The sequence below is a fragment of the Saccopteryx leptura genome, chromosome 12 (genome assembly GCF_036850995.1).
Source record: "Saccopteryx leptura isolate mSacLep1 chromosome 12, mSacLep1_pri_phased_curated, whole genome shotgun sequence".
NCBI classification, from domain to species: Eukaryota; Metazoa; Chordata; class Mammalia; order Chiroptera; family Emballonuridae; genus Saccopteryx; species Saccopteryx leptura.
In genome coordinates this window covers 10,334,148-10,348,433 of record NC_089514.1, presented here as the reverse complement: position 1 = coordinate 10,348,433, position 14,286 = coordinate 10,334,148, and the positions used below count along the sequence as shown (strand labels likewise).

Below are 14,286 nucleotides of genomic sequence, written 5' to 3'. Positions count from 1 at the left end.
TGCACAGCTTTTCTTCCCTAAAAAAAAAAAAGTGAAAGAACAGGAACGGCACCTTGGCTGAAAAGACCAACACAAGGGGCTAAGGGGAGAGCTTCAGAGTTTGGACTCGTCTGACCTAAATCCAAAGCAGACAGGAGGTTGGAGCGTGATTCCCACCGATGCAATCAACAACCCTTCAATCACTTCTGTTCAAGGATTGTCCCTCAGAAGTGAGCGGAACACATCTGAGAGGACTCAGCATCTTCCAGGCACCTGGGTTAAGCAGTCGTGAGGAACGCACACAGACGACGGTGAGTTGCCACAGGGGTCCAGGCATCACCGTGCCGACGGGATGCTCTGATTCCCTACGTGTCTTATACAGTTTATAAGACAGAAGTGATTTCAAGCACTTCCCCCCTCCGGGTTTGTAATGAAAGGTTCGAGTTACAATACACTCTCTCCATTCATCAGACCGCTCCCCTCCGCTTCTATAAGCTTGCAGCAAAAGAAGTTTGTTTTGAATTGCATTTCCGAGGGGGGAGGGTGGGAAGCAGTTTCTATATTTAAGGCTTATTCTGAATCCAGCCTGAATTGATCATGAAAATTCAATGGCAAATAAGCTCACTTAAGAACAGCATGCAGTACACCATCACGATCACTGGCTGCTGGGATATAACATTTACGTTAATGATAACTTGCATTAGCATAAATGCTTGGGAGTTTTTCTTGAGGGCTAAAGAAAAAAAAAAAAAGAAAGAAAGAAAGGCTGTGTATATAATCCACCGTTCTATCTCCATAGCACACGACACAGTAGGCACTCACTAAATATATGTTGGACGGATAAGTCCAAAGTACACGTTCACATCTGCTTTGAGCCTCACCGCAATACTCCGAAGTATATCCCAGGAGGTTACTGCGGTGTAAGAATACCAGGGGCTTCTTTGCCACAGGCATTGGAGAAGCATGGTGAAATATTTAAGTGCACGGCGTTAGAAGTCAGACCTGGGACCGAATCCTGGCTCTGCCACTCACTGTCTGTCTTTGTTGGTGCCGCCATGACGAAATGCCACCGATGAGGAGGTTTAACCCACAGACATTTTATTCTCTCACAGTTCCGGAGGCTGGAAGTGCAAGGCCAAGGTGTGGGCAGGGCTGGTCTGCGGACAGAGCGGCCTTTCCAGCTCGCAGATGGCCACCTCCACGTGGTCTGCCCCGTGCACGCACGTGTCTGTGTCCTCACCTCCTCTTTTTATAAGGACACCGGTCATACTGGGTTAGGAACCACCACTAACTATGACATTCGCTCTGTTTCTGGCAGAAACCCTTTATCACATTAAACAGGTTCCCTTCGTGGTGCTTCTATAGTTATTTAAATAATACTTTCAAGAAATCAGCTCTGTGCCTGACCTGTGGTGGGGCAGTGGATAAAGCATCTACCTGGAACGCAGAGGTCGCTGATTTGAAACCCTGGACTAGCCTGGTCAAGGCACATGTGGGAGTTGATGCTTCCTGTTCCTCCCCTTTTCTCTCTTTCTCTCTCTCTCTCTCTCCCCCCTCTCTAAAATAAATAAATTTTTTTTTTTTTTAAAGAAACAGCTTTACAATAAAAAAAGAACTGAAGGATGGTGAGAGGTTTAGGGGAAATCTTGCAAAGGGTTAACAACAACTCGTAACTGTTGAGCTTTCTTTATGAGGCAGACAGAGCACTTCACACTTTTCATACTTTCTTCCTGTCCCAGTACTTCGATAAGATAGACTATTTTTCACCATTCTGGAAATGAGGAAATCCTGACTCAGAGACTCAAGCAATGTATCATAGGTCACAGAATCTCATAAGTAATTAAACTGGGACTTCTATCCAACTACATCTAGCTTCAAAGCCCACCCTCCTTCCACTCTACCCCATTTTTAATTCAGTGAGATATTAGGCCACTTCGTTCAACATGCCCCCCGCTGCAAAGATAATGAATGTGAACAGAGCATGGGGATAGTGAATAACCACACCCAAGGACTGTCTCAATCCTGATGCCAATTCTGAAGATTTCAAAGTGAAAGGTCATAGAGACCGACCATAGAGACCTAGCTGTCTGTGTAATGCTAGAGCGCCCACCCGCACTCACCGCGACCCCTGTCTTGTAGAGGAGGTAATGCACCGTCTGTGTGACGTCAGCAGCGTGCATTAAATTGTGGTAAGGATTTTTATGCTTGCTGTACCCCACTTCCAGGGCCTCCACAAATGAGACGAGAGCAGAGATGGGAATCTGAAACAGAAGAGCAAGGTTAACGGGCTGGCCATTTTCACAGGATCACCTCAGGGGTATCCCAAAGGGCAGAAGGGTGTGTGTGCCTGTATTTCTCAAGCAAAGGATCCAGTCTTTTATTCCTTGAGAAACAAATGAGCACGAGCTGTGCAGTGCATCTCATTTATTTGTGACAAAGTATCAAGTACGATGAGATCCTAAGTTGTTAAATGATTGCAAAACACAGGCTGCCACCTCCTAGAAAAATGTGTCCTTTAGGAAAAGTGATCGTATGTACTTAGGACCCACAAAAACCTGCCATCGTCTGTCATATATGAGATCAGAAACAACCTGTGCTCTTGTGTCTATTACCAGACAATTTATTGTAGGTGTCTTGCAATTTGGAATAGTATTTTCGATTAGCCTAATTGCTTTTCTGTCTTGAATACATATAACATTCTTTTTCTGTGTCGCAGACAGAGAAGGACAATTACAAAGTGTCTGTAGAAAATAAGAGAACCCTTAAAACAATCATGTGTGTCCAGTTTTCTGGACCAATGCCTTGGTCTGGGGTACATTATCAAGTTCAAGGCTGGGGGAAAGGAAGGTGTGTGTGCTCCAGGAGACGAAAGATCACGTTAGTAAGAAGAAATAAGGAAAACACTCTGCGATGCTTGGTGGGAGTCCATGACATGCTCTTCCTGGTGAACAGTCTTTCAGTCTTCGACTTTAAAATGTTAAATGTTGGCATTTCAATGTCAGACCTAAATCTTCCATTTTGATAATGAAGCTCCAAGAATCCCAGGTGCTTGGGGCTGTTGGTGAGAGATCTCTGAACCCCTGAAAAGCCAGGTGAAGTTCGGGGCGTGCACAGAGCTTTGCTCTGAGAAAGTGTCTCAGGCATTTGCCGGGCTTTTCCAACAGGCTTCTGGTGCAGAAGAACTTAAGGACCACTGCCATGAAGTATTCGTGACTAGGTAAGAAACACACCTCCACCAGGCGACCTGCAGCACCCAGCCTGACCTCCAACACTGAGAACAACTCATGCTCTTTACTGGGAGCTGAAGAACTCATCTGAAGCATGAATGGCTGGGCAATACCGACGATCTGTCACAGATGATAAGTGAGAGTGTCTGGCTGCACTAGAGTCAAGTGGTGGGAGAAAGAGTTTGCAGAGACAGCCACACATTCTGTCTCCATCGCTGTCTCCATCGCTGACTCCATCACTGTCTCCATCACTGTCTCTGTCGCTGACTCCATCACTGTCTCCATTGCTGTCTCCATCACTGTCTCCATCACTGTCTCCATCACTGTCTCTGTCGCTGACTCCATTGCTGACTCCATCACTGTCTCCATCACTGTCTCCATTGCTGACTCCATCACTGTCTCCGTGCTGATGGTAGGAGATCGCACATGAATCAGGCTGAAACGTGATCAGTGGGCAGAGCCACGGGGAGCTCTGCTTGTTCAGGATCTGGGTAATGCTTCTAGGAAGAGCGGGATCTAAATGCATGGCTCCTGCCTCCCCTCCCCCAGGCCGGGGACTAAGGAAAAGTTCCCGTCATAGAGGAGTTCATGGCAGCGACGGTCTGGACGAAGCCTCCCAAGTCACCCAGAGCAGTTTAGGGTCTATAGTAAAGCGATTCTCTTGCCCTTAGCTGCCGAGTCATGCAAGGATAGATCAATGTTTCGTTTTGTTTTGTTTTGTTTTTAATTAGGCACTGACCTTGAAACGGCTGATCAGATCATAGCGCGTGAGTAATTCATAGAAAATGAATTTCAGTGCATGGTCCCCGCTGGCTTCATTGAGGGAAAAGACATCAAAGGACCACTTGTCCACATCCTGCAGGACCGAGCAGGGAGAAAGAACACATTAGCCCACAGCTGCTTACACTACTACTGATCTCTCCCTGGGGAGTCAGCCCGCAGCCCTGACCCGGGATTACACAGCCCAAGACTCTAATGCCCTTTCCACCCGCAAACTTTTTCCAATCTGGCAGAAACACACACGACATAGAACACAAAATAGTGTCGCTTCTGCCCAAACTGCTGAGCTGAACCCAAGGAGAAAGCCTTCATTTCATGGGTCAGAAAGATGTCACTGCTTCCAGAGTCACTGATCTGGGGACCTGGTCCTCAAATCTATACGTCACTTTACTGAAAATAGTAAGACTAAGCAAAACCAAACACATACCTCATATATTGTTTTTGAAGTTCAAAGCCTTTTTCATTTATCAATTGCTACTCCAAAATATATGTAAACACTATCTGATGAATCTTTGACTTACAACCAGCTATTGAGAAACAAACGTGTTTAAACAATAGTGAAAGTGACATCATTGTTTCTCATTGTGACAGAGTGTCACTTTCCGTAAAGAATGTACTGCTGTGAGCCTGACCACAAGGACCCATGTGAGACCACACTGAGCCCAGGCAAGGTATCAGGTGGTGCCCTGGAAAGAGACCTTGGCTGTCAGGAACCGGCTGAGTAGTTACCCCTTCAGCCTGGCTGTATCCCAGCTTCATCCATCATTCCAATCCTGTCCCTCTCCATACATCCCAACCGTCAAGATCATCCCAAGGTCATCCGGGGTCTAGCTCATGGATTCCCCGGCACAGAAAAACAGAACCGTGTGTAGGGAAAGCCAAACTCCTCCAAAAGGGTCTCAAACTGAATGGCTTCAGTTCACACCAACGATAAACTCACCTCAGTTTTCCATAATTTCTCCTCCATTATAATAACTAAAGAAATAGTGACAAGTATTGAACATATATTTTGTGTGTGCCAGGCACAGGATAAGGTACTTATATACATGTATAAATTGTCACAATTCTAGAAATAGGTGTTCCTTTCCCCAGATTTACAAATGGCAACCTCAGAGAGATAATGTATCTAATGCCATTCAGTAGCAGAACTAGGTAGTAACTACAGTGACACCACCTAGTGACATCATTGCCAGTAGATGACATTATAAACTCCATGAAAATATGCTGTGAGCCAGGCCTTATGCCCTAAATACCCCAATAGGGCCCAGGCCACAGACTGTGGGGCCATTTAAGATTAACCCAAGACCAGAAGCTTCACCTTGATTACTATAATTGGTATTGTTGTGACATCTATTCTCTGGCCATTAGTCCTAAAGAAAGTTCTCTGACAACTCAGTAGGTGGGACAACACTTTGTCACATCTGATAATTTTTAGTCTTATTCTCCAGAATGAAAATTAAAAAAAGAGAGAAAGAAAGGCTATTACTAGAAAGAAAGAGATTAGCATAGTAAGAAGTCAAGATTTATCCTGAATATTAATATTTAGAGAAAAGGGAGGACAAGTAAACAGAGAGCGAGACGGATGTCCTCTCCCGCCCTTCACTGTCAGAAGGCCTGAGCCACGATTCTCCAAGTTTAATCTTCGGAACCAGCTGGGGTGCTCAGGAAAAATGCTGATTTTGGGTGGGGGACTCAGCAAAATCCTGGTGTGGGGCCTAGAATCTGCATTTAACAAGCACCTCGTTTAACTGGTTTAAACAATCTCCCTCTCTTCCCGCCCTTGGCCCGAGGGCCATTCCCATGGAGAAACTGCACGAACTTCCTGTCACTCTAACATACAGGAAGCCGGGACCTGCTCACTTCCTCCCACTTCAAACCTGGCCTCCATCCAGGGTGACTCCTGAAGTCACACAAACAGGTCCTCCTAAAGAACAGAATACCTCCACATTCCCAACAACCCCACCTCAGAAGGGTAGCAACGAAACGCCCCAAATCAGAAGCTAGTATCTATTTTAAATGGAAAAAATAGAAAGACTCAGAATGCCACACATTTCAAATTTAGAGACTGGCAGCGGTTCATTATTCTCTTACTTAAACGTTGTTCTATGCCATGTTCTTACACTCATCACAAAGGTTAACATGAGAGTAGCCAGCTGGCTGTTCTATTGAACCGTATCCCCTCAGTCCTTGGGGAAATTTTCTGTGCTGGAAGAAAACAATAGTGATCCCATCTGAACTGCTGGCAGTGAAGCAGAAATAACCTTTTTCTAACAGGCACTACATTAAAAAAAAAAAAAAAAAAAGGAAAAAGTTTCTATCAGTGTGATCTCTCCAAGTCACCTCCAATCCACTGCAAATAAAACCCAAGTCCAAGGAAGCAGAAGAATATTACATCGTAAAAGACCTTCAAGTTCCCCAGTGAACAGTGGACAAGACCAGGAGAAAGAGCCATTTTATAGCCTTGTCCACGTATCAGCGATACTTGTGGACAAGGGTAGCAATTCAGAGAGTGAGCACTTAATCTTTGCCTGAATCATCTAAACGACATGTGTGCGTTTGAGAAGCAGATTCCCTGAAGCACTAGATGACAATTCATGCACATCACAGGTGGTTCCATCTTTTCTTCAATTATTCTGCAGAGAAAAGAGGCTCCAATGTGAACTTTGTCGTACCTGTGCAATCACCTGTATTTATGTGCACAATAAAGGGAGGGATTAAAAATAAAAGACGCTTTTAATGTTGCTAATACTTTTCACTGAATGTTTCAGGTTCAATTATGAAAATCAATGCAACTTTATAGCGGGTGTTATGAAACATCAAATCTTATATGAAGTGATCTCACTGATTAAATGGGAAATGTCACTGATGTAAATAATAAATCACAGTGATATATTGAGCGTTAAAGTGGCGACTGCAGAGGAGTGAGAGAAAACACGCATCTCCTTGCTGGATCCTTCTCCAGTATCCTTCTTATTCTTAAGATGAGTTAAGAAGCGACATTAAGTTGATAAAGACAGACATTACACTGGATCTTAGCCAAAAGGCCTAGTAGCAATTCACCTATTTGAATGGCTATTATCAACAAGACATGTAATAGGTGTTGGAGAGATTGTGGAGAAAAAGGAACCCTCCTACGCTGCTGGTGGGAATGTATATTGGTGCAGCCACTATGGAAAACAGTATGGAGGTTTCTTCACAAAAGCTAAGAATAGAGTTACCATCTGACCCAGCAAGCCCTCTTCCAGGTATCTACCAAATAACCTGAAAACATTTATTCATAAAGATATACATATGCCCCGTGTTCACTGTAGCATCATCTGCGGAGGCTAGCTAGCACATGGAAACAACCAAAGTGTCTTTCAATGGATGACTGGGTAACAAAGCTGTGGTACATGTATATATACAATGGAATACTACTCAGCCACAAGAAAAGATGAAATACTGCCATTTGCAACAACATAAATGGGTTTTAAGAATATCATGCTAAGGGCGATAAGACAGATGGAAAAGTCAAGAACCATTTGATTTCACTCATATGTAGGATATAAAGCAACAAATAAGACAAATAAACAACTCAAAGACAAAGGCAACAGTATGGAGGTTACCAGAGGGAAGTGGCCACGGAGGAGATAAAAAGGTTAACGGGGATGAAATACACGGCTCACAAAAATGAGGGGATCAGGGAACGTGCAGATACTCCAGTCCTTTCAGCCTTTTGTATACGGTGCATTTTCACCAATGAAATACAAGTTGGTTTTGCATCTCATTTGCATAATCAAACAACTTTCTTTGACTTGTTGTTTGCTTTTCTGATGTTCTTGTTTAATAAAAAAAAATCAAGTGCTTCATTTTTTTAATCGCTTCATATTCATTTTGAAATATCCCCTCATTTTTGTGAGCAGTCTATATGGTGCCGGAAGGAGACCGAACTTCAGGTGGTGAACATACATGGGGTATGCAGATGCTGTATCGTAGAATTGTGCACTTGAAACCTATACAATTTCATTCAGCCATGTCACCTCAATAAATTCAATAAAATTAAAAAAAAAGAGAGACAGAAAGTGGGGAACTGAGAATCTCAACAAACAGTGTCTCACAAATCTAGCTAGTGAATGTCTCTGAGACAAGAAACAAGAACTCTGAAAGGCAAAATCAAAATGGCACTAAAAGACTTTTTCTTGACATTGAGTTGATCAAGAAGCACTCCCATCCCCTAGTCCAGTGGTCCCCAACCTATTTTGGGCCACGGACCAGTTTGATGTCAGAAAATATTTTCATATTCCGGACCGGCTTTTAGGGTGGGATGAATAAATGTATCACGTGACCAAGACAAGGGTCAACAGTGAGTCTTAGATGGATGTAACAGAGGGAATTTGGTCATTTTTTAAAAATAAAACATCATTCAGACTTAAATATAAATAAAACGGAAATAATGTAAGTTATTTATTCTTTCTCTGCAGGCCGGTACCAAATGGCCCACAGACCAGTACCGGTCCATGGCCCGGGGGTTGGGGACCACTGCCTTAGTCCATAAATAGATAATTGAAGTAATGTTCAAGTTTCAGAGAAAGACAACAATAGCTTTAGCCACGGTCAGAATCCTGGGACGTCCCTGAGTAAGTGGACGCAACTTCGTGTGCAGACACCATGCAATGTCAACCAGCCCAGTGATCCTGGGCCTCAGTGCAGCCCCATCCTCAAATCCAGAAGCAAATCAGCTTCAACACAGCTGGGAGACCCTCAGACTAGTGGATGGGAATCAACACAAACCTAGAGGAATATACCTGCTCGAGGACTCTTAGAGATAGCCTATATAATTCCAAGAGCTTGTCTGACTGGGAGTAGTTTGGCAGGATCTGGCCATTTAAACTCAAACAGCTGCATGACTTCAAGTGGAACTTTTGGGGGTGAGAGTCTTGGGAAAACAGTAGGGTATATGGAGATGCCAAAGGCTCTGGATCGTACATTCATGCCATAAAATATTACTGAGAGCTTACTGGGTGCCTGGAACTCCGGTTTCAAATTTTAGTTCTGTCCTTATTAACCGTGGCTTTAAAAAATAAAATCTGCCCTGGCCGGTTGGCTCAGCGGTAGAGCGTCGGCCTAGCGTGCAGAGGACCCGGGTTCGATTCCCGGCCAGGGCACACAGGAGAAGCGCCCATTTGCTTCTCCACCCCTCTGCCGCGCTTTCCTCTCTGTCTCTCTCTTCCCCTCCCGCAGCCAAGGCTCCATTGGAGCAAAGATGGCCCGGGCGCTGGGGATGGCTCTGTGGCCTCTGCCTCAGGCGCTAGAGTGGCTCTGGTCGCAATATGGCGACGCCCAGGATGGGCAGAGCATCGCCCCCTGGTGGGCAGAGCGTCGCCCCTGGTGGGCGTGCCGGGTGGATCCTGGTCGGGCGCATGCGGGAGTCTGTCTGACTGTCTCTCCCCGTTTCCAGCTTCAGAAAAAGGAAAAAATAAAATAAAAAAAAATAAATAAAATCTCACTGAGTCTGAGTTTATTCATCTATAAAATGGACTTAGAGGAAGTAAATCATATAACGGTACGATTATGACCAAGGATCCTCCTATGTTGAATATCTATAACCAGATCAAGTTAGATCTTCTTTGGCCAAAGTCAGCCTGAGCCCCATATTGCCTTATCACTAAATAACTTCAAGGAAATCCACAGAGTTTGATTTAATAAAAAAAAAATTATCAAGATGAAGGCAGAAAAGATAATGATACCATTAAAACAGATAAGTAAAAAAAATAGTAAAAGTAAAATATCAGGAATGAATGGAAAATCTGTAATGAACTATTGTATAAATAAAAGCCTCTTCCTTTTTAATGAAAAATGTAACTATACTTTTTAAAGGGTACCATGTACACTGTAAGACATTGTTATTGGTATTACCTTTAATGCTTCTATAACTGCTGGCGGGTAGCTCAGTCCAACCATGTTCGATGTCCGTCTATACATTCTGGCAGTCAGAGAGGGAGAAAATGCAGTATTATATCTTATGAAGAAGAATTAGCAGGCCGCAGACTTATACCAAGTATTTACAAATAATGACAAGTCATGTCATCTGACCACCCAAGGAACCTAATGTTTTTTTAGATTTTATTTATTCATTTTTATTAGAGAGAGAAGAGAGAGAGAAGGGAGAGAGAGAGAGAGAAAGAGAGAGAACAGGGGGAGGAGCTGAAAGCATCAACTCCCATATGTGCCTTGACCAGGCAAGCCCAGGGTTTTGAACCGGCGACCTCAGCATTCCAGGTCGACGCTTTATCCACTGCGCCACCACAGGTCAGGCGGAACCTAAATTTTTTTTATAACCTTCCTAGTCACTCAAGTTGCCTAAGTGTAAAATTCGAAAGAAATTAATGCAATCCCAAACACATGAACTACTGGAAAAACAACAAAACAAAAAATTAATCTATGTGGCTCAGATTGAAAATTAAATTATTAAAACGGGTCCCCTCTTCTGCCAGAAGTGGATGATAGTTCATCACAGAGAGCATGCAATGCAAACTTTAACCTGGACAGAGAACCCTGCGGGCAACCCTTTTAGAAGAGCTGCTGTTGTTTTTTTTAGCACTGCCGAAAACAAGCAGGAAAATGTCCCAGGTGAACTGTGGCATTTCTGAAAGCTGCAACTGTACAATAAGAATTACAGAAAAAGTAAATCCATTTGTGTAATAAGGACTATAGGAAGAATAAATCAATTTCTGGACTCTAAAGCGAAGGGGAGGGGGTGGTTCAATTTCAAAGAACAAAATGGTTAACAAAACTGGAAACTTCCATGAGGCACTCAAACCCTTTCAATGAACTGCCCTCTCTGGGTCAACAAGCTCTCCCTGAACTGTTTCAAAGGTAGATATCATCTAGGTATGTCAGAGATGATGGATCAGATGATGTCTCCTTTAAAAAAAAAAAATGAGAGACTGAGCTCAAACTAAATCTTCTCTAGATAACTAAAAGAATTGGAGCAAGGGCAGAAAGCTTGTTCTCATGATTGCTGCAGAGATTCAAATAGCTATCTATGCTTTTGCCATCTCTCATTCAGGACGGTTTCCACCCAGAATTTTCAGTATTCATAAAGATACCAAAACGATATCAAAGGAAATGAAGCTTCCAGGTTTCAGAGACCCGGGTTGCTGCTCGGCGTGTGGAAGGGCGCCGGTCCTCACCTCTCCACGAATATCCCGGCCTGCACCGCGTGCACGATGCTCTTGAACCGCGGCTTCTCCTCGCCCCTCCGGAGCATCAACCCCATCTGCCGCGTGAAGGTGGAGGCCAGCCAGTCCCGGACCTCAGAGGGCACGGCATCGGACTGAATGTCGCTGAGCTCATCCTCCGTGTCCAGCAGGCGCCTGAATAGGAGAAACACAACCAGGAACACGGAGGTGAACCCTGAAGTTGGAGCTCTCCATTCAGAACCAGCTGCTCCTTCACGCCACCCCACCGGTGCAAAGAAACCAAGTTAAATTGGCCACAATAAAATACAGCACCTTTTCGGTGAGGCTTGTGAAAGCTCACCATTTGTCTTCCAAGACTGTCTTGTCTACAACTTATGATTCAGGACGACTCTGTTTACCAGACTGGACAAAGGAACGGAGTCAGAGAAAGCCAAATGCAGTCCGTCTCAAGCCCTCTGGGTCTCAGACCCATTGTACTCTGGGGCATATAGTATTGTTATCCCTAAGTTTGTGGAATTTGAATGGAATCTAAAGCTTCCTTTTAAAAATGCATCCACAGGGAGGTTTATTTCACAGATGGACCATGTGGTATTGTTGTTGTTTTTTTAATTAACATTTAAAGACTTTGCTATAGACAACAATCCTGTATTAAGAACTTTAAAGTTGCTAAGCGACCAGATCTTAATTGTTCCCACCACAAAAATATAATTATGTGATGTGATAGTGGTGTTAGCTAATGCTCTGGGGTCATCAATTGCAACATTTAAATGTATCAAGTCAACACGTTGTACTCCTTGAACTTTACACAATGTCATATGCCAATTATATCTCAATAACAGTAATTTTTAAAAAAAGAAAAAGAAAAAGAAATTACAAAGTATTATCCAAATCACATCAACCCAAACAATGTCAACTGATTTTCTCTCTGGTTTGATAGGACATCACAGAAATCTAAGTGTCTAAAGTTAAGCAAAATTTCCAAAATTCAACAGTTCTTTATTTGAGCACAAAGAGATTTAAGTCATCTGTCAGGTGTGCTCAGCTGATTTTTCAACCCCGTTTGTAGGTCAGACCACTAGAACAGAGCACAAATGGTACTAAATCACAATAAAACTTAAAACTGTATTTTATACTTAGATTAAGCCCTACCAAAAAAAAAAAAAAGAGTAAAACCAAGTATCAACGAAAGGTTATTTTTCCCCCTTTAGACACAACAGTTAGGTGAAGGGGAGAAAGTGTAACATTTGGGGAAGAAACTATGATGTCCAATTTCCTTAAATTAGAAACCAAGCATGTTACCAAAAACTAAACCCCACAATTCTTAGATTACTGGGAAATCCTCCCAGGTTGGAAAATGGCAGAAATGTAAGATAGCACAAATACTGACAAAGGAGCCCTCTGGATTTAAAAAGGAAAAAGAATTTTAAAAAGAATAAAAAGCCTTTCATATTCATCATTTCAACATTTTTCTAAAGAAAAGCAATATTGTTATTTTCAAATGTATTTAGTACCTGGAAGTACTTTAATGCTTTGGATAATCCAAGTGCAAAGAGTCTGCTAAGAAAAACAGTAACATATAGTTAAAACTGGAGGAGAAATACTGTTGCTTAAGAGAACAAATACTTCTTCATCACCTCCAGACCCTCCACTAACAGACAGATCCTGTCAATTAAAGCAGGACTATAATATTTAGACGGAGCCTAACAATCTGCAATAATCATAGTCGAGTCCTACATTTGATTGTTTAAAAATCTTACTGGAATTTTTACAATGACCTTTTCCCCTTTAACATGGTCTCACTTCATGACTTCTTGTCATGTTTAGCTTACCTGGTTTCATCAATGTATACAGATTCAAGCACAGTGGCTGCATATTCCAAATTCTTCTTAAGATCTACCACGGAAGCCTCCCCTCTCTCTAACTGTTTGACCAAAGACCGTAACCTAGGGAGGAAAAAAAAAAAAAGACATAATTCAATTAGAATAGAGGAAACAAAGAATAATCCTACAATTATAGCGACACATTTTACAGCCATTAAATATTTTTCTTTATTCCGATATATCAAAAAGGAAAATATAAATCTAATGATGAAGCTGACCAGTATTTCTCAAGAAGCAAGTTATAAAATAAAGGCACATGTTTTTTATGAAGCAAGAACAAAAATGTTCTCATCTGCCGGGCACTGGTCACCCCCAACACTTTCTAGCTACCTTTTATCTTTCTCAAGAGTTCCCTACATGATCAGCGGTTTTGCCGCTTCTCTGATTGGCCTAACGGGATGCAGGGCAGCAGGACCAGCCACAACATCATCAAGTTGAGATTCTGCTCTGTTGACAGTACTTGGTTCACAGTGACCATGGAGAGGAGCAGCCCCCTGGACCACAGGTGTTCCAAGGCAGGTGAGCAGATCTAAACCACCCGAGTAATCTTAGAGAGCTCCAAAGGTACGCATGAAGGCAAACCTTTTCACTGGAAAGGAAGAATTGCTCTAGGGGCAGATAAATAAAATACCCTAGTTAAAATGTATATATATGAGAGAGCCTAGGGGCAGATAAATAAAATACCCTAGTTAAAAAAAAAAAAAAAATATATATATATATATATATATATATATATATATATATATATATATATATATATATATGAGCCTGGATGACAAACCAAGGTGCTGAGGAGAAGACCCTCTCTACCGTTAGTCTCTACTGTTAGTCAACAGTCCCAGAGAGTATAAGAGATCTGATACAGCACACACACTCTCCTCAGAAGAGGACTTGGTACACAGAGCCATGAACGCCAGCAGGTGATCAACCTTCAGTAACGGGGAACACCAAATACCACAGAGATTCGGAGACATGAGGACACTCCAGACAATCAGACAGCAATAAATAAATAAATAAGAGCAGAAATTTTGAGGACACTTCCCAATGTATTGGCTGTGTAGTATCAGGCAAGTTATTTCATTTCTATGAGTGTCAGCTATAAAATGGAGATCCAACCACCCAATTTCCTAGGCTGCTCTAAATGTTAAAGCAAATTGATATTGATGTAGTCATGTCAACCGTGTGACCCGGCATTGTTTATTTTCCACCTTTACTGAGATATGGTTGACATAGCACATT

The 14,286-nt window shown here is 42.6% G+C and overlaps 1 protein-coding gene across 13 annotated transcripts in view; it reads right to left on the bottom strand.

The window, feature by feature from the left end:
* Positions 1-14,286, bottom strand: part of PDE1C (phosphodiesterase 1C) — a 436,629-nt gene that overhangs the window by 75,412 nt on the left and 346,931 nt on the right. For all 13 annotated transcript variants that reach the window (XM_066354394.1, XM_066354395.1, XM_066354396.1 and 10 more), the window contains 5 exons: positions 12,997-13,110; positions 11,159-11,341; positions 9,882-9,948; positions 3,946-4,062; positions 2,100-2,240 (listed from right to left, as the gene is read on the bottom strand). In XM_066354394.1, coding sequence (XP_066210491.1) covers positions 2,100-2,240; positions 3,946-4,062; positions 9,882-9,948; positions 11,159-11,341; positions 12,997-13,110 — 622 coding nt within the window. The remainder of the gene's footprint in view (positions 1-2,099; positions 2,241-3,945; positions 4,063-9,881; positions 9,949-11,158; positions 11,342-12,996; positions 13,111-14,286) is intronic.